General features: G+C 40.2%; 4 protein-coding genes and 1 pseudogene across 5 annotated transcripts in view; 3 read left to right on the top strand and 2 right to left on the bottom strand.

Moving 5' to 3' along the window:
- The window catches only part of LOC146463599 (contactin-2-like), a 119,576-nt gene extending 113,220 nt beyond the window's left edge, over positions 1 to 6,356 (top strand). The window contains exon 4 of the mRNA XM_085084170.1: positions 6,284 to 6,356. The gene's annotated coding sequence lies outside the window, so the exon portion shown is untranslated. The remainder of the gene's footprint in view (positions 1 to 6,283) is intronic.
- Positions 1 to 7,608, bottom strand: part of LOC146463598 (DNA excision repair protein ERCC-6-like 2) — a 22,653-nt gene extending 15,045 nt beyond the window's left edge. Inside the window, exons 1-2 of the mRNA XM_085084347.1 lie at positions 7,374 to 7,608; positions 7,152 to 7,300 (exon numbers count right to left, since the gene is read on the bottom strand). Coding sequence (XP_084940473.1) covers positions 7,152 to 7,300; positions 7,374 to 7,434 — 210 coding nt within the window. The 5' untranslated portion in view covers positions 7,435 to 7,608. The remainder of the gene's footprint in view (positions 1 to 7,151; positions 7,301 to 7,373) is intronic.
- LOC146463597 (uncharacterized) overlaps positions 1 to 11,765 on the bottom strand; it is a 69,841-nt gene extending 58,076 nt beyond the window's left edge. The window contains exons 1-3 of the mRNA XM_085084395.1: positions 11,394 to 11,765; positions 10,848 to 11,066; positions 10,065 to 10,168 (exon numbers count right to left, since the gene is read on the bottom strand). Coding sequence (XP_084940521.1) covers positions 10,065 to 10,168; positions 10,848 to 11,066; positions 11,394 to 11,541 — 471 coding nt within the window. The 5' untranslated portion in view covers positions 11,542 to 11,765. The remainder of the gene's footprint in view (positions 1 to 10,064; positions 10,169 to 10,847; positions 11,067 to 11,393) is intronic.
- Positions 2,559 to 20,420, top strand: part of LOC146463576 (uncharacterized) — a 139,013-nt gene continuing 121,151 nt past the window's right edge. The window contains exons 1-3 of the mRNA XM_085084131.1: positions 2,559 to 2,962; positions 3,272 to 3,904; positions 4,726 to 6,044. Coding sequence (XP_084940257.1) covers positions 2,698 to 2,962; positions 3,272 to 3,904; positions 4,726 to 5,876 — 2,049 coding nt within the window. The 5' untranslated portion in view covers positions 2,559 to 2,697 and the 3' untranslated portion in view covers positions 5,877 to 6,044. The remainder of the gene's footprint in view (positions 2,963 to 3,271; positions 3,905 to 4,725; positions 6,045 to 20,420) is intronic.
- LOC146463596 (uncharacterized) lies at positions 15,089 to 17,746 on the top strand (annotated as a pseudogene). Its single transcript, XR_014856904.1, has 3 exons — positions 15,089 to 15,338; positions 15,651 to 16,306; positions 16,570 to 17,746. The product of XR_014856904.1 is annotated as an uncharacterized LOC146463596 (transcript).

The following is a 20,420-nucleotide window of genomic DNA, read 5'->3' as shown; positions in this document are numbered from 1 at the left end:
CTTCTAAAGTTCAAATGCTCGGGGTTTGCCCGGGGGGGGGGGGGGGATGTTGAAGATTCGAGTTGATCGGCGCATAAGTGGCTAACCAAGGCATAAAATGTGTTGGTTGGAGAACACTTTATACACTGGATAGCGATTTATACACTGGATAGAGTTATCCACTCTTTGAACAACCGGGAACATAATAATAAAATTAGAAAGCAAAAGCAGGCAAGAACATTTTTAGATAATTTTATCACTGTTCACGTCAATCTTCTCACTCACCTGTCATGCGCTTGTAAATTGCTGGATGGATTCCAGTTTGGGTCAAAAATGATCACCACGTTGGCTCACGTTGGCGGAAATCAAACAAAGAGAGATACTGGGGTCTAGGTTGAAGTCTCGCACAAGGCGTGTTCTGTCAGCAGGTTTGGTTCGTCCGTCCAACCGGCTATACACCAGTCCTTTACTGATCACAAATTCTTCTAGAATATCGAGAAGCTGGAAAAAAAGGTAAATGATACTGATAGTTAAGTTAATCGTTTGTCTCACGTTTGTGTCACTTAAATGTGGATGGCGACGTTTTGTCCACTTTACTACAGGTCTTATTTAGAAGGTGTTACAATACGATATAAAATAACACTAGTAATAATCAAAGATTAGGGAGTGCGTTCGATATCTCAATCGCAGGCTCTCTCTCCTTTTCCAAGTTGGTGATGAAGACATCCACCCCTGCAAAATCTGTGGGGGATGCCAGATACGCGTCCCAAGATCCATTCATTCAGTAAACATTGTCCCATACATTCTCGACTCCACCGTATTAGGAGTGCGTCCTTTCTACGTCGAACGCAATAAAATATAAAACATGAAATAAGTAAAAATGGTAATTTCAGTGGAACAACCACAGAGTGGCTTTTCGTCCACTGTTTCGAGGTCGAATTTGATTTTGGAAATGTAGGTTTTTGTGGAATGAGGGAACCGGAGACAGTACCCGGAGAAATACCCTTGCAGCAGGGACGAAAACCAGCAACAAACTAAACAAAGCCCACATATGACGTCAACTCCGCGAATCGAGCCTGGGCCACACTGGTGGGAGAGAAGTGCTCTCACCACTGCGCCATCCCTGCTCCCCCAATATCTTCAATCTTTTAACTATTTCCCCTTCAAAAAGCTCGAAAAAATAAAACTGATACGTAAATATACAGATATATTACCTAGTTTTTCGCTAAATTAACACTTTTCCTCCTATATCATATCAAACCCACAAATATCCGACCACTCGTCAAATTTTATACGCCGCACTAGATTAAACAGCTAGCCTTCAACCTCAAATGTTTTATATATTCGCTTTGATATACAAACCTGTGTTGATCGTGAAAATAGAAGTACTTTGCTGCGTTCCTCGTGAAACATTCCCATTTGTTTTTCTAGTACTTTCATTTCGCCACCGTACTTTGGATCAGACAGCAATTCAAAAGACGACACGTGCAACCTGAAAACTCGGGATATCTGGCAAACACGTGTAAACAAAGATCTTTAGCCTGAGGAAAAAAAAGAGAAAAGAAACTCGATGCAGTTTTGCTGCAGAGCCATTCGTATTTTATATTGCTACGATAAGTTCAAAGAATATTATATTGTAAATCAATTGTAAACCGCTTTTTTTTTTTTGGCCGCTGGAACCTACCTTTACTTGTTGGTCCAGTGTTTGTTTAACAGTGGGCGCCAATAATGCGGCGTGATTGGCCACTTTTAGAAGCAGCTGAAAAAATCTCATGGTTACAGTCTTGATGTCTTCACCATCAGAGCTTAGCTGTTAAAAATAACAACAGATATTAAGAATCACTACACTTCAAAGAACGTAATCCACAGGTCCAAAACTGAAAACCCACGACCGACAGCATAACACACCGCACCACAGAAAGGACTGGGGTTTGTAAAGAAACTGTGGTGCTGCGTCGGTGGGGAGAAGAAACGAATGTTTGGTTTAACAACAGAGTTGATAACTAAAGCTAAATTGGCCACAGTAAAGAGATTCGATAATAAAGCGTTTACCCTTGTTATTACACGGTCATACAGAAAACGAAAACAACAAACATCGATAGAAGTCTTTAACAATGCTTGTTGATGAATGTTTTTGAATTCTTTATTGAGCTTGTTTTTGTGTCCATGTCCAACCAACGACTCAGCTTGTAAACTACAGTGTAAAAGGTTCGTTAAATAGACCTGAGTACTTGTCATTTAGGATTTCATCCACAAACTGAAAAGTAAGAACCACCGGAAACTGGAACTGAAAAACTCTCAGATGGATAACCTTTTCGAAATACGATAAAGAGAATAAACCGCATCGGCCATTAACCCTTCAAACTACTGAATGGGATATCACCGTTCATTAATGACAAATTACCTTTGTATTTCAACGGATATTTTACAGTGACGTGATGAGAGCGTAATCCGAGAGTCGTTTTCCTCTTTAGTGAATTCGTTTGACCTCAGTAAAATGATATACTTCCTGTGACACTGAATCTACACAACAACTGAAGCCGATTGTGGATTCTTAGAAGTTGATCAGTAAACCTCGCACGAATTCGCGAAAGGAAAAGACTAACATATCCTATACACGAACTACACCACAGTGAACAGGTCTGAAGGCCGGCAAAGAAAACAAAAAAGTCCTCTGCAAATTCAATTCCGAAGTTTTCCGTGGCAGTCGCGACAACAATGAAAAAACAAGGTCAAGAAGAGAAGCGTACCGACAGATTCCGCAGCTTGTGTTCCATGTCTGGCTTGCTGTTGTCTGTCGTTTGTTGTATCGCACTTATTCACGTGGAACTTAGAATACAAGAACATCATCGACTGATATCACACTCAGTAACAACATGTGATCAGTTAGAGACACAAATCCTTCGTAAAGTACAGCAGAATTACGGAGGATGGCAAGATGACCAAGGCAGCCATTCAAAAGGTCATTGGCGGGAGACAAGAGGTAAGTTTGGCTCCTGTCGTTGGCACTTTCAAAACATTTTAATTCCACAATGTACTTGTATTTTCGGGTCTTTAAATCGGTTTCCTTTTACACACATTTATGCAAACAATTGTAACCCAAAATTTCAACTTTTTCCATCTAATTGAATCCTAACTCAAAAAGGAGTTAGGAAAATTCTGGCTATCAGTCAAGACAGCGTTCAAATATTTGAACCTTGGCTCGGTTATTAGTAAGCATCAATACGTCTGTCCTTCCTTATCTCTTTCCGTATCAGAAGTCTGTTTACACCTTTTCATATTAATTTTCAAGTTGATAAAGTCATCTGGTCTAGAAAAAAACGCGCTTCTCCCGATGATTCACAACAATCTGTCCAAACCGCTTTTGAAGTGAAACTGCTGATCAAACAAGAGCTTCGTCTGCTGCAAAACCAAATCTGTGCCAGAGATGAAACGCTCTGCCGCTCAGGACCAAAGGGTAACACAGGACGACGGGGGAGACCCGGAACCCGAGGGAGACCCGGTCCAGAAGGACCCCCTGGGAAACATGGACCAGTAGGGCCTCAAGGACCAATGGGGATAAAAGGTGATCTCGGAATGCCGGGTGAACCTGGTCCCCCGGGACCAAGGGGCCCACTGGGGATGAAAGGCGCCAAAGGTGGGCCGGGCCAGTCTATCTCGGCTCCTTCTCTGGTGCAGCGTCCAGTTGGAACGAGAGCCAATGAAAGTCAAACAGCCATCTTGAAATGTACAGCACATGGTAATCCAACCCCTAAGGTCACGTGGTCTAAGCTGAATTCTTCACTTCCGGCTGGACGTCACGTGATTGAGCCCAGTGGCGCTTTGATTGTGAAGGACGTTAGACCTGGAGACGACGGAGTTTACAGCTGCAGAGCTGAAAACTTGTTGGGAAGCGTCAACGCTACTGCGAAACTAACTGTTCAATGTAAGTTAATCAGTCTTTTTTTGTCTCGTTTCAGTCATTTCATTTCTAACATGTCTTAATTATCTCTTAGGCATTAATCCTAGGCGCTACAAACATATCCTACATTTTCTACTAAATCCCAATAAAGCTCAGTATCGTTTCTTTGTTTACTTAAAAGTAAGTGTTGGTCAACTAGAAAGCCTCTACTGCTTTGACCACCACACACATTTTATAATTTATACTGTAATTATTTTATCTTGTAATCATCTGTTGTTACTATACTTTTCTTTCTATGTTAATTTTATTTAAATAGTGTGAAATAAATACCCTTGAAACCTTTCTGCCAATCGCGCTTTTTTCCTAAGCGCCGTTTTGGGTAAAATTTTCAAGTATGTTGTTATAGACTGTCGTTAGTTACAATATACAATACAATACAATTTTATTTTCGCTCAATACACAGATACATACACAAACAATAACTGAAGCTAACCAGCTTATTAATTGAGAACAAATAAAATCTTTTGTTGTCTAGCGTTTTAGCCTAGAAGCTGAAGAAACAGGTGATTTTCGTGTTAGGTTCTTTCCATATTAAATTGTGTATTGTTAGCGGAGGGTAGAAGATGGCACTGGTGATGGTAACAAGGTATTAATTCCAGGTTACTTTGACAACGGGTGAAGCAATTAAGATGCAAGTGACCTCATGGTGCACAGGAAGTCACACCCTGTTACCCTAATTGTTTTGTTTATCGTAGCAAATTTTGTCCCTCTGTGTGCGTTTGCATGAATCTGATCACACTACATTCTGCGTCCAATGTTTTTATGAGTATTTTTTCGCCGGATAGTCGCTCCTCAGATTTTGTTGTCATCCAAAGAAGTGAGGGTACAGGAGGAACAAAACATCACCATCGCCTGCACTGGTACTGGTCAGCCGCAGCCGAGTATCACATGGTTCAAACCATTTGGTGGTTTGCCAAAAGATAGAACGGAGGTAATGAAAGGAAACCTGACGATCTACAAAATGAAAAAGAAAGACAGAGGAACGTACATTTGTAAGGGAGAAAATATTCTGGGATCAACAACAGCCTTGGCTCAACTCGTGATATTTTCTCGTCTGCGATTCAAAGTCCACCCTCCTAAAGAAGTGACTCCTGGAATTGGTTTAACTGTCCCTCTGCCGTGCGCGGCCGAGAGTGACCTGAGACCTACAATCACCTGGACAAAGGATGGCAAGTCTTCACTCCCTGTAGACTCGCATGTTCTATTGAAAGGAACACTGGTTCTTCAAAACATCAAGAAATCTCACGAGGGATATTACACCTGTAGAGCGACTAATTCACTGACAACAATAGAAGCTAAAGTCAAAATGAATGCCCCAGTCAATGTTACTTCCTGTTCTGCGATAAGGAAATACGTCAGCAGTGTAAGCGGAAATTACGCCATTGATCCAGATGGCTCAGGAGGTCTGGCACCATTTACAGTGCACTGCGACATGACTGATAAGAATGGAGTTGGCGTGGCAGTCATCAGTCACAACGGTGAAAGCAGAACGTACGTGCATAATGGACAAAATTGGGGCGGCCAAGGTAGCTACTCACGTGATATTCGTTACACAGGAGCGAGTCTGTCTCAGCTGGCGAGCCTCACCAGAGTCTCTTCACAATGTGAACAGTTCATCAAGTACGAGTGTTATGGTTCGGTTTTATTTTACAACAACAATCTATTTGGCTGGTGGATGTCACGTGATTCTACTAAGATGACGTACTGGGGTGGAGCATCTGTTAGTGGTAAGTGCGCATGCGGGATGACCAACTCATGTGCAGACACCTCCCGTGGTTGCAACTGTGATAAGAATGATCATGTATGGCGTGAAGACAGCGGTCTCCTCATTGACAAGACACGTCTTCCAGTTAAACAGCTCAGGTTTGGGGATACTGGAAATGGCCAGGAAGGTTACCACACACTAGGAAAGTTGAAGTGCTATGGCATAGTATAAACACTGACGTTGTTACGTTATTTCCCGAATATTTTTCAAAAATTTGGAACGAGAAAGGTGATCCTTTTTAGTTTTTACTTCCTTTTTAGCTGATCATTAATGTATACAAATGATATGAAATAAGAGTTATATGCAGTAAGTTTCACACAGATACAACGTATAAAAGATGTTGAAATAAGGAAATGTTGGTTTTGAGGATAAGGGAAAACCGGAGTACCCAGAAAAAAACCTCTCCGGAGCAAGGACGGGAACCAACAACAAACTCAACCCACATATGAAGCCGGGCCACATTGGTGGGAGGCGAGTGCTCTCACCACTGCGCCATCCCTGTTCTGTCAGTTAGTTGTAAAGGACTGTTACGTATCACCCTTGTTAGAGTAGATTTATTTAACCAAAGGAATGTTGAGGTTATTACTATAGAGCTTACATAGAGCTGGATCATATTCGCTGACCGCTGACTGTGAACATTCGAGCTCGTAGTTAGTTGAGCGTTAGTTGAGATTCGGTTGTAGAAGAGCAGTTGTCGCCACTAGCAGTAAAGCAAGACAAGTAAATAAGAAAAGAAAATGTAACTCAGCGTTACAGCCTAACATTGTCAGGCGGACTGTTTTGAGCGGGATTCTCTACAAAAGGCTCGTGAGGCCAACTTAACTGACAAGGCCAAGATACTTGAGCCGCTTGGTTTAAATGCACGCCACAAACTGCATTAGAGACATTTAATCCATTTAGCTATTAACCTATAAGCTTCCTTTCTTTATATTTTCCACCTTTTATATATAGGGTTTTTGTTACCTACTTGCTCATTTTATTCTTGTAGTCCCCGAACGTTTGATTTCCAAACCGAAATATCGGGCAATTTTATTCATGTTTATCCAGCTGTTTTGTTTTTGTCTTGTTTTTAATGCCGTGAGGATAAATCTTGCCATCTACAATTTATTATCTCAAGTATTTTACTGATCAAGGTCTACAAAAAATTCGGCGTCTCTCAACGTCTTGTTGCTAATCGTTTTAAAAACAGTTTCTTGCCGGCCATGCTATTTAGAAATTACAACCACTAGATGTGATATTTAGAGTTTTTATACCCAGTAGCAAACATGCTATTGTAATCCAATTCCTTACTAGTGATATCACTTTTGAACATTTAACGTTTTTTAATGCAATGGTATTTTTCGTTAATAAAGCATAAACCGTTGTTGTGGTCGTGCTAAATTTAGAGTTTTGAATCTCATTTGGTGGACAATCCGCTTCATATTATCTAGATTCTACTGTACTTACCATGTAACAACATTTGCCCCTGTCCACCCCACTGCCGCAGTCACAGGGAAAGTTCTTTTTTCTGATCAATTCCACATCCGGGTTCTGAAGGAGAGTCTGGTACACGTCTTCTTGGAATGACGTCAGCGTACAAAACGCCACCAACTCATCTGGAAAGAGAGAAAAGTAAACCTAAAACTCGACAAACCGGTTTGAAGGCCACCTTAGCTGTAATAAACGTACCTTTGCCAGGCAGCTGACTTGCTATCAAGTCTTTCGTCCGTGGAAGAAAGAATTTGCCCATTTTATCTTGGAGATCTTTCGATTCTAAGAAACAGTAACAAAAGAATCCCAAGGCTTAGAAACGGTATTCATTGTACATTAGGTTTTGGCAGTGCTCATCCAAAAACTCGCAATAACATTGCCTACCAAGGAGCGGTGTAATCTTCGATAGACCGGCCCCGAAAGCGTATGAGTAGAAAATCGTCAAATGTCCTTGAATACAGATAAATACCTTAATTACCTCGACATTGAAAGAAGGAATAAAAAAAAACCTTGTTAGCTTTGAAATATCGAAAGTACTTCAATGCACAAAAAGCGACAAAGAACATCATGGATTGAACGGGACTGGACTCGAAAACCTTGAGGATACTGGAGCAAGTGCTCTTTCCTTCAGCTAGAAATCCCTTGGAAGCAAGGCATGCATTTTGAAATTATCTGTCACTTTTTAACTGTACTTGGTCGAGTTCTTCGATTTTTTATCAGGTGATCGATAGTTTGGGAATTTCCTATATTTTAGGAGGCTCGTTACCATAGTGATTTATACGAAAATATGGAAGTTAATCGTTACTTTCAGAGTCTGTAACTGATACATGGCGGGGAAATTTCTTTCTTTCGAGATTTTATTAGCAAACATCACATTTCACCGTTTCTCTCGGGGTCACCCTTTTCATGATTTCATAGTCAAACATCAAAGATTTACTTTCAGGCAGGGCCTCTATCATGGACGGTGGGAAAATTATCTCTAAGGAAATTTAGAGCGTATAAAATGGCATTTTATTTTTTATACGTGTCGGTTTGGCACTTATGCCTCTGTGCTGGATCGAAATTCTTATTTCAGTACAAAAACGTGTTGTGGGGTCGGCTTTAACTTCTTGAAGCTCACACACGGACATAGAAAACGGTCTTTTACTTTCGTACCATAATGAAAGTTGTGCTCTTATCATGCAAGCACTTACTAAGACCCAAAAACGTTTATTACTTCCTTTGAGAATCGCTTCTTTCTGACGGACCTCATTCTCCGTACTTTACTATCTGTGTACACTTACTTTTTATGGCTTGTGTAACATGTATATGCACTGCGGATGAAAGATAGAAGTAAAAGGCTCTCGCAGTTATATACGCAACCAGACTGTTGCAAAAAACCTGAAAAAAATTCAGGCTTGAACAGGATTTGAACCCATGACCTCGCACATGTATTTAATATTTCATATTTATTTATTCTTCACGGGTATATTATGAACTCAGAAAATGACCAACTCCCAGTTGGCTTGATAGCTCAGTTGGTAGAGCAGTGCACCGGCATCGCACAGGTCATGAATTTTTTTCAGGTTTTTCGCAACAGTCTGGTTGCGTATATAACTTCGAGAACCTTTATGTTCTCTTCTATTTAAAATTTGAGTTGGCACAGAAATATTCCGCTAGCAAGAGTCAGCAATGCTAGCTATTAAAAAAAGAAAAGTAAAGTTTGAAATCTCACTGTCATTTTCTGCTGCTAGATAGAGGGGTGCAGACATAGGCCACCATCTATTTTGTACTTTGGTGGTTCCTCTTCGATTATAATTTTGACCACTTCCCTAAGACCAAGAATAGTCTCATTTCTGCGATAGTAAAGCGAGCGAAACACGCGCCCGCGTGAAAATTGGCACACGCGAGGAGACATGACGCTCTGGTGCTCTGGTGAGTGAAATTAATACATTAGAGTTTCATCCCTAAAGTGCGAGGACTACCAAAGCTCTCTGAAGATGACCTGATGAACACTAAAAGATATCCATTCAACAAAAAGGTCCCAGCACCGCTGAGTCCTTTGGCTTGTTTTGCTCGTTGAAATGGATACAGATAATCTTCATTCACTGACCTGTTTTACTTTGGTTTTTCTATCCATGAATTTGCAGAATATATCAGCTTTTGTTTTAGTTTTTCCCAAAACGGCAGCAATGAAAGAAATCACATGAAAGATCCGAACAAAAATACATTTGGTTCAAAGTCAATTCGCCCAAAATCAATTTGCCCCGTACCTTCAGCTGTTTCTCTCCCCACATAAAGAATTGGCCCTGGCCCGCGACAAATTCAATTAAAAAATTTCAAACAACAACTTTTTGAATTTGAAAATAAAATACATTACCTGAACTGTCTTTCCTAAACCCATATCATCGCCAAGGATTGCTCCGGCGTTTTAAGAGAAGTGTTGAAACAGGAAGCGAACTCCATCTAGCTGATAATCTCGAAGATAACGGTTGTGTAATGAAAAGATAGGCTCACAAGTTAGACTTCCACTAAAGGATGACTCAGGGACGAAAACAGTGAAAAGATTCTTTATCATCAACACCATCATCATAATAAGGGGCGAGAGCTAAAAGAAGAAGAAACAGACGTTTTCAATCAAGTGTCGTGAAACCAAAAACAAAGCAATTACTCTGGCCAATCACAACAGGCGCAAACAGCGCAACGAGCCAATCAGAATTTGAAGCAAATAAATGCATCGGCGCCAAGCGCGGGAAAATGCGTGCGACCAAGTCACGGTTGGTTTTGGTTCTTTTTCTTATTGGTCGAGAGAGTGGCGCGAGTTTGCTAACCAATCACAGGGCGCCGTAAAACGCGATTTACTTTGTAAAACCGTTCTAACTTGACAGAGCTTTTAATTAGTATTCTTACCTGGATCACCGGTTGAGCATCAGGCTTTGATAGAACCAAAGGAACTGAAGGATGCTGAGCTGGCTGAGTGAATGATGGTCTTTCCATGTCTTGATCATCAAAACCTGGATACAAATATGAACGAAATTTGTTGATCAAAATTGACATAAAACAGCTAGTAGTGATCTGAGCTGGTCAGCCCGCAAGAGTGATTATTGCGTAATTCGATGTAGAAAGAACGCACTGCTAATACAGATTGTAGTCAGATGACATCATCAGCAACTTAGAAAAGGAGAGGTGGCCTGGTGACATCGAACGCACTCCCAAATCTTTTATTATTACTAGTTGTAATGCATGTATATAAAGCACAAATCTCATGTATAAATGTAGTTAAATTTTACCCAACAATTTAGCTGAGTGGTGAGGTCGCAAATCAGCTTTTCCAACAATTTCGTCTCAGTACAAACCCAAGGGAAGGTCTTCCCATCCCCGCCCTGAGCCGGTCGGCCTGGCAAGAGTGATAATCGAAATACATTTATATACAGCACAAATCTCCTGTATAAATGCAATTGAATTTTGCCCAACAATTTAGCAGTGTGGTGAGATCGCACATCAGATTTTTCGAAACATTGTCGTCTCAGCAAAAACTCAGGGGAAAGTCTCCCCATCCCCGGTGTCATAACTGCTGTATAAGTTTGCTTGTATACCAGAGGGTTAATCTGAAAATGCATACTTTGGCCGAGAAGTTAGCACATCTGTTGAAATAATTTTCCTTTAATCAGTGAGTATAAACTAGAATCTTACCATCTGCTAACATTTCATCACCAAACTCATTATTGTCACCACAACTTGCATTGAAGCTCGCATTACATGGTCTGGACAGTGCCGTCTGTGTCTTAGAAGGTCTGTGTAGCTTCCTTTCTTCAAACTCCTCAACAACAACAGTAGTGTTGCTATTGTTTCTAGATTTTCCATTGCTGAGCAGTCTTCTGTTATGCTGAATACTTGATACATTTAATTTCCCTGTTACACAGACAAAACAAATACTTAACAAATCGACGGCAGTTTTCTATGGTCTGTAAGAGTAAAGACCATAGAAAACTGCAGTCGATTTGTTTTTTTTTTACAATATAATGGAAAAAGTACGAGCTGAATTGTCTTTTTTTTTCGTTGAGAAAGCGCGCACGTTACATCTGACGTCATTTTTATTGTCTGTACTCTTATAGACAATAGCTACGAACCAATCAGCGAGCGGGAATTTGGACAGTTAGTGTAAAAATGTCAGTGGATTGAGCTCAATAGTGTGATCCATATTTTAGACTCAAACTGAAGTAGTTATAGCATTGTTACCTTTCGTTTTCTTTCTTGATGAAGGCGTGACATTTTCCTCTATCATGTTCTTATCTGCAAAGGAATACAAAAACATAACAAAGTATCCAGTAAACAGTGCAACGAGCCAATCAGAATTCGAAGCAAATAAAATGCAAAAAGGCGCCATTATGGGTGAGTAGTAAACTTTATTACTGTGTAAAAATCCTGTGTAAAAAATATAGGGTTACAAAACTAAATCATATCAGAAGTAATTTAGATAAACGAATATTCAATTATACAAAAATTGAGATACACCAAACTCCTTATTAAATGTTATCTAGCTACAGTCAACTATTGACTTGCGGACATCTCACTATTACAGACACCCTGGTGATATGGACAGCAGCTAAATCCCGGGCCAAAATAAATTACATATGTTAGACTGCAATAAATTCCCATATATGGACACTCGCCATTAAGAACACTAACTCACGGTCCCGAGGGAGTTCGCAATAAAGGGAGTTCACTGTACTCAAAGTCCACAAATCCCACAACGCTCTTTAACCCTCAAAACAACAAATATTAAGAGAATCACTAGACTTCAGAGAACGTAATCCACAGATCCAAAACTTATAACCACCTACACACAGCATAACAAACCGCACCTCAGAAAGGACTGGGGTTTCTAAAGAAACTGTGGTGCTGCGTCGGTGGGGAGAAGAAATGAATGTTTGGTTTAACAACAGAGTTGATAACTAAAGTAAATTGGATGTTGCGTTCCCAGTACCGCAGACACGGGGTGTTGTGTACTGGAGTTCGCCAGGTCAACCACAGTGAAGTACACGGCAAGGGCAGTAAGACTAATGCGTTTATTAGGACCAGGTTGAGCCGTCTTTTTACAACGCTTGCGGTGAAAACTAAAAAGAATACAATTGTATAAGTCTAAAGAAACGGAAAAACTACGAATTCAACGCCGTAACATAACATAACATAACATAACATAACATTTTATTCAGGAGGCTACAACACAATACAAAAAAACATCCTGACAAGGGAAATCGTGAGGTTAACCCTGTACAAAGCAATTTCGCTAACTAAGAACTTGCAAAATATTTTAAAATTTCTCAGTAGAACTAGATAAAACTCGATGGCTATCGATTCAATAAATATTCAAATAAATTTTAAGTCTACTCTTAAAAACAGATAATGATTCGGCATGTACAACATATCCTGGCAAGTCATTCCATTTCCTTACAATGCGAATAAAGAAAGAATATTTGTAGCAATTGCAAACCGCTCTTCTCAAATAAAGTTTATAGTCGTGGTTAAAAACGAAAGGAAAGAATATATGGTTTTTACAAGAGTAACTTACGTCTGATCTTGACTCCGGGTTTGAGAACAAGTTACTCCACGTTCTCTAGAGACTCCGTTAGAAACAGCTCCGTGAATTCTTTACAGTTTGAAAACTCCTCGCAACTGAGAAACGTGCTTACAGAAAAAGGATCTTATACATGTCTTCGACGTAAAGGAAATAATCACGAAAAAAGCTTTGTGCGGCTAGCCAAAAAACGGAGATTCGGAAATCATGCAATCAATAATACAAAGCTACAAACACAAGAGAACAAAAAGTCCCTGAGTGTTTCTAAAGTGCATTGCTCTTGTCAGGAACGTGACAAAAGAGATTCGATAATAAAGCGTTTACCCTTGTTATTACATGGTCATACAGAAACGAGAACAAGAAACATTGATAGAAGTCTTTAAGAATGATAATTGATGAACAAGTGTTGGAATTCTTTATTGAGGTTGTTTTTGTGCCCGTGCTCAGCTTGTAAACTACAATGTAAAAGGTTTATAAAATAGACCTGAGTACTGGTCAGAAGCTTTCATTGAGTGATCACTATTTAACAATTATTCCACCAGCGCGCGTTGGACATGAGATTATGTATAGCTAATGAAGCATGTAGCGCTTCGTTGACTGTAATATAAATCATTTCATATCCAACAAGGTCAAGTCATAGTTACTTGAGGGACTAGTTATGAAACCTTGCCATGAAAACAATGGTGCTTCAATTTTTGTTGGAAGGGCCGTGACCGTGCACAATCCTTTGTTTTAACGTTCACATCACAGTTGAATATCTTAACAAAAACGTTTCGATTGGTCAGTTGCTCCAAAACATTTCAAATTCTATTGTTGTTTGTGCAGGTTCAAGGCCAAAAAGGCCACCGAACAAAAACATATACCAAAGAAGTTTAACAGGTTTCATAACCATTGCCTTCAATTAACTATGGTCAAGTGCAATAACTGTTGTATTGAAAACAACCAAGAAATTTGCTATGTCTTGTTGATTTCATTTTTGAAGAACAACAACAAGACGATTTAATGGCCATCATTTCTCGGCCATGGTGTAATGGCTGATATGAACCTCTGATTTATTCGTGAAACGCGCGCGTTTTACTGTGTTAAAGACAAAACGGCCAGTGATGGTCACGGCAAAAAATACAAGCTAACACAAGTGCAAGCTAACGAGTCTGCTGGATTTCAGTTAACTGCGATTGGATTTCAAGAACTGAGAGTTTAAACTGAGAAGTTCTTTCTTTGTTTCTTTGTATTGTTAAAATAAGGGAGACTGTTATCAAAACGGTTGAATTTACCGTCTGATAACTGCCGTGTGATTTTGTACCACGTAACGTGGGCTGCCGAATGGGAAACAAGAGGAAACTAATCACTCCAAGCGGTTTAACTGTTTCAGTTGTCGTACAATCTGTCAGCCTATCCTCCGATATACCAGCCGCCAGAAGGGGTTTATTTACTAAACTTAGCATCGCTGATAGACCAATCAAAACCCTGAAATTACATTTTCCAATGATCCAGGTTTTCAAATTAGGATTATATCTACAGGCTTTGTGGTAAGAGCCAGTACTACCACAGGCACCCCAAGCTCAAGTTTAGAGAAAGCGAAAAATTAATTATCTATTTATTCACATATGCGTCACGGCTGTGTCAGAGTTGGAACGTGACCTTTCATCTTACGCGGTGTTGAGTTACATGAGAAACGTTGAGAATTTGAGCGCTTTATAAGAAGTTGTATGGGGAATAAAATATCGTTCATTTAGAACGCTAAATACTCTAAAATATCCTCATTTTTACGTAAGTTGATTAAAAAAACTCACCTCTTGCGTGTCCGTTGTCCTTTTTTGTTATTTTCGCTGTTTTGGGCTTTTTATGCCACCACTGTTCTCCCCTTCATAAGAACCATCGTATGCAGCACGATAAACGGAAACTGAAACTGAAAAACTGTCACATGGATGACCTTTTCAAAATACTGTAAAGGGAATAAACGGCATCGGTCATTAACCCTTCAAACTACTGAATGGGATATCACCGTTCATAAATGACAAATTACCTTTGTATTTCAACAGATATTTTACAGTGACGTGATAAAAGCGTAATCCGACAGTTGTTTTCTTTCCTAGTGAACTCGTTTGACCTTAGTAAAATGATATACTTCCTGTGCCACTGAATCTACAGAACAAGCAGAAACACGATCTGATATGTATTGTGAATTCTTATTAGAAGTTAATCAGTGGACTTCAGTTCGCACGAAAGGAAAGGACTAACATATCCTAAGCACGAACTACACCACAGTAAATTGGTCTGCCGGCCAGCAAAGAAGACTAAAAAGTCCCCCAACAATATTTGAATTTCGAAGTTTTCCGGGGCAGTCGCGACTACAATGAAAACACAAGATCAAGAAGAGAAGCGTACAGACAAATTCCGTAGCTTGTGTTCCACGTCTGGCTTGCTGTTGTCTGTTGTGTGTTGTATCGCACTTATTCACGTGGAACTCAGAATACAAGAACATCATCGACTGATATCACGCTCAGTAACAACATGTGATCAGTTAGAAACACAAATCCTTCGTAAAGTACAGCAGAATTACGGAAGATGGCAAGATGATCAAGGTCATTGGCGGGAGACAAGAGGTAAGTTTGGCTCCTGTCGTTGGCATTTTAAAAGCGTTTTAATTTCCCAATATGTCGGCATTCTTGGTTGTCTTTTAAAATGGTTTGCTTTTTCACACAGTTATGCAAACATTTGTAAACCAAAATTTACACTTTGTCGATCTATTAATTCAAAGAGGAACTCGGAGAACTGTGGCTCTCTGCCAAGATAGCGTTTTAAATATTTGAACCTTGGTTTGGTTTTTAGTAAACATGTGTCAGTTTATCATTCTTTATTCCTGTCCGTATTTTAAGTTTCTTTACACCTTTTAATATTAATTTTAAATTTCCAAGGTGATAAAGCCATCTGGTCAAGACAAAAACGCGCTTCACCCGATGATTCACAGCAATCTGTCCAAACAGCTTCTGAAGTAAAACTGCTGATCAAACAAGAGCTTCGTCTGCTGCAGAACCAAATCTGTGCCAGAGATGAAACGCTCTGCCGCTCAGGACCAAAGGGTAACACAGGACGAAGAGGGAGACCCGGAACCCGAGGGAAACTAGGTCCCCCAGGGAAACCCGGGCCAGAAGGACCCCCTGGGAAACATGGACCAGTAGGGCCTCAAGGAACAATGGGGATAAAAGGTGATCTCGGAGTGCCGGGTGAACCTGGTCCCGCGGGACCAAGGGGCCCACCGGGAATGAAAGGTGCCAAAGGTGAGACGGGCCAGTCCATCTCGGCTCCTTCTCTAATGCAGCGTCCAGTTGGAACGACAGCTAATGAAAGTCAAACAGCCATCTTGAAATGTACAGCAAATGGTAATCCACCTCCAAAGGTCACGTGGTCGAAGCTGAATTCGTCACTTCCGACTGGGCGTCACGTGATTGAGCCCAGTGGCGCTCTGTTTTGATTGTGAAGGACGTTAGACCTGGAGACGACGGATTTTACAGCTGCAGAGCTGAAAACTTGTTGGGAAGCGTCAACGCCACAGCGAAACTAACTGTTCAATGTAAGTTGTTCTGTATGTTTTTGACTTATTTCAGTCATTTCTGTTAAGCCCGCACTTCCTTCCTAAGCGCCGTTACTCAATGAACTGGATTTCCATCGCCCTTAATTGTTATATTATTACTGTGAAAACGGGTACGCTAACCGGATTGTAGTTATTGTAGCAATTTTCTCACTCCGCGTGCGTTCGCGAGCCTTCACATTATCATGAATCTGATGATGCTTCATTCTGCATGCAATGTTTTTATGCTGCACTTGTTTTGACAGTCGCTCCTCAGATTTTGTTGTCATCGAAAGTGAGGGCACAATGGGGAAAAAACATGACCCTTGCCTGCACTGCTACTGGTCAGCCGCACCCTAGTATCACTTGGTCCAAACTACTTGGTGGTTTGCCAAAAGATAGAACTGAAGTAATGCAAGGAAACCTGACGATCTACAGAGTGGGAGAGAAGGACTGGGGAACATACATTTGTAAGGCAGGAAATATTCTGGGATCAACAACAGCCTCGGCTCAAATCACTATATTTTCTCGTCTGCGGTTCAAAGTCCGCCCTCCTCAAGAGGTGACTCCAGGAATTGGTTTAACTGTCCGTCTGCCGTGTGTGGCCGAAAGTGACCCCAAACCTACAATCACCTGGACAAAGGATGGCAAGTTTTTACGTCCTGTAGACTCGCATGTTCTATTCAATGGAACACTGATTCTTCAGAACATCAAAAAATCTCACGAGGGATATTACACCTGTAGAGCGACTAATGCACTGACAACTGTAGAAGCTAAACTCAAAATCAATTCTCCAATCACTGTTACTTCCTGTTCTGTGATAAGGAAATACGTCAGCATTGTAAGCGGAAATTACGTCATTGATCCAGATGGCTCAGGAGGTCTGGCACCATTTACAGTGTACTGCGACATGACTGACAAGAATGAAGTTGGCGTGACAGTCATCAGTCACAACAGTGAAAGGAGAACGTACGTGTATAATGGGCGAAGATATGGCGGTCATGGTAGCTACTCACGTGATATTCGTTACACAGGAGCGAGTCTTTCTCAGCTGGCGACTCTCACCAGAGTCTCTTCACACTGTGAACAGTTCATCAAATACGAATGTCTTGATTCAGTTTTACTTAACAACAACAATGCATATGGTTGGTGGGTGTCACGAGATTTTACTAAGATGACGTATTGGGGCGGAGCATCTGTTAGTGGTAAGTGCGCATGCGGGATGACCAACTCATGTGCAGACTCCCGCTATGGTTGTAACTGTGATAAGGGCGACTATGTATGGCGTGAAGACAGCGGTTTTCTCAATGACAAGACACGCCTTCCAGTTAAACAGCTCAGGTTTGGCGATACTGGCAGTGGCAACAGAAAAGGTTACCACACACTAGGAAAATTGAAGTGCTATGGCATAATGTAAACAGTGACGATAAAACGTAATGAACATGAACTGAACCAAGCTTAGTATAGCTTTGTAAATCAAGAATAAGTAGGACATTTACTGACTCAGCTGAAAGACTGAAGTAGCTCAACTGACTTAGATAGAAGAATAAGACACAATTGTGGCATTGCTACATATGTAACCAGAACGACATAAGCAGTTACGTCTCCATAGTTCTACATAATTCTACCTTGTTTTTTTAAGTGTTAGTAGGTTTTAATACGTATTTAAAGTTTCTTAGCCTGACTATAAAGTCGAATTTTTTAAATGATGCCAGAGTGATTCTTAGACCAAATGTGATAACTAAAATGTAACAAGTAACAAGTGTTGGTAGGTTTCAATATTTATTTAAATATACGGACGATTTTTTTAATACCTAAGTGATTCTTACACCAAATGTGACAAATAAAGTTTGTCATTGTTAAGCAGTAAGCTAAATCAGTTATAACAATGTCGGGGCAACAAACCTCAAACCTTTGGCTCACAAAAACAAACACGATGACACGGATTTCAACTGATTCACTTGACCAACAATTTGGTTGAAAAGGATTATTAATTGGAAAGAGCCAACAACAGAAAGACTCAGTCTTTCTTATTGTACTAGTTTTCTTAATTCACTTTAGTATCATATTACTAGAATAAATTCTTGACATAAACATACTTAAAGGCCCATTTCCACCCTTGATTCAATGCGGTCGTTTGTTTTTGATTTGCAATCGCGCTATTGTTAAATGGCGCAACCCGATTGGTAAACTATTTTTATCAAGCTTTTTTTCAAACACAACACAACAGTAGTCCGGAAATCGCGCTGTGTCCTTGTGAAATTGCTCTGACGGTCTTGTCGAGTAAAAGTCGTCAAATCGTGGCGTGCAATGCATCAAGGGTAGAAATGGGCCTTAAAACACCAGCCAAAGTAATCGTCACATACCATGTGATATGAGGGTTTACTCTCAATAGGCTCTTCTTCATTACAGTTTCTATAACACTGTAAAAAAAATTCTATTTAGATCTAGCTAGGGCGGTAAAAAACCTTTTTTAATAGTTTTTTTTTCTGAATTCTCTTCTTAGGCGGAGGGGTTAACTGGGAAAATTCAAAATTTTATTTTGCACACGATATTGTGGTTGCCTTTACAATTAAAAAAGAAATAAATAAATGCAAATGACGGTAATTTTTTTCGAAGTTACTGCTGCGACAAATTCGTTAAATTGGCGATTTATAGCCAAACAGAGGGGTGAACCTGTCTTCCCGCCGCTCTTAGTTACCGTGACGGTGATCAAGAGATAGGAAAATTCGATGCGCTCCCGGAACCAATCAGATTGTAGGATTGTCTGGATACTGCCCTCTTAACTACGGAGAAAAATTATAAATAAATAAACCACGGTTATTACACACAAAAAAAAATTGTTGATTCACTGATAGAGCTATCTAAGACCACATCTCTTTAACATGGACGCATTTTTTATGGTATGAATGATAGTGTTTTAACACGGTTCCTCAAATCAAAAAACCCGTGCAGAAAATACCACACTTCTCTTCAAACCCCTCCCTAAAATAATTGACCCCTCCCCCGCCAGTAGTAAAGCGAGGTTCCTACATCGCCCCCTTTACTTATTCCGCCTCTTTTTACTGATATCCAGGTCGCAACCGGGTCAGATAAAGGACGAATTATTTTGTAAGAAATTTGGATATTCTTATTCCGTTTCAAGAATAACAAAATACATAGAATATCAATTCACAAAAGAACGCACTTTAAGACCTAAATGAACTCATCTAAAACAGAGGTAGGTTTCTTCTCTTTGATAGTATCTTTCATGTCTATCTTGTTCATCTGTTTGTTTTGCTTTTTATCTCTACAACTTTTTACTTTCTTCACAGTTTTATCCACTTTCACATTTTCCCCAAAACCTCTAAACGAACTAGTTGACAATATTTCGTCCAAAAGTGACACAAAAATAACCGAATTATCATCAACGGATGAATCTTGAAATTCAACCGCGTGTTCCCTGTTCCATTCCCACGCTGATGAACTACAGTTTTCGTCTTCTGTTTGCAATTGATTTCTTTGATTAAGTCGACAGTCCTTCGCTTCAGTTCTACAGTTTCTCGAATTTATATGACAAACACCATCTTCCATTCTGTTCAGAGTGTTGAAAGGACCTTCATTTCCAATCACATTTGCACTTTCCCTTTCTTTTTCTTCAAAAGCAGCCGTCGAACAACTCTGATTTCTAACGTGCAAAACATCATCATATAGCCGATAAATTTCACGTTTCTCGACATTTAATTCAGAAGTCGCATCTTTCCCAGGTAATTTCTCCTTCGTTCTATGCTTCTTCAAATTTCTTTTAGACTTCTTTCGTACTTCATGACTTTCGTCTGCTCGAGTTTGCTCCAATGACCGCTTAGCACGCTTCAAATCTTGTCTCTCGCTGTCTGCAGCGACCACAGACCTCTTTGAACCAGTTGTAAAGCAGGACAGACCAGATAATACCGGATTTTTGTCCACATAAAAGCGCTTCAGCATCTCCCACCTTTCAGTAACGCTATTCGTGACGACAGCTTTGGCAAGATCTATTTCCGCAGAAAAACTGAGTTGATCCGACATTTCCCGAAAATGTTGCCGACGAATTCCACGGGGGGTGGACCTAATAAAAACAGTACTACTAACAGTGACGTCA

Source organism: Pavona decussata, unplaced genomic scaffold (assembly GCF_977016875.1).
Source record: "Pavona decussata unplaced genomic scaffold, jaPavDecu1.1 SCAFFOLD_175, whole genome shotgun sequence".
Lineage (NCBI taxonomy): Eukaryota > Metazoa > Cnidaria > Anthozoa > Scleractinia > Agariciidae > Pavona > Pavona decussata.
The sequence above is the reverse complement of the archived record's forward strand: the minus strand, read 5'-3'. Positions and strand labels throughout refer to the sequence as shown.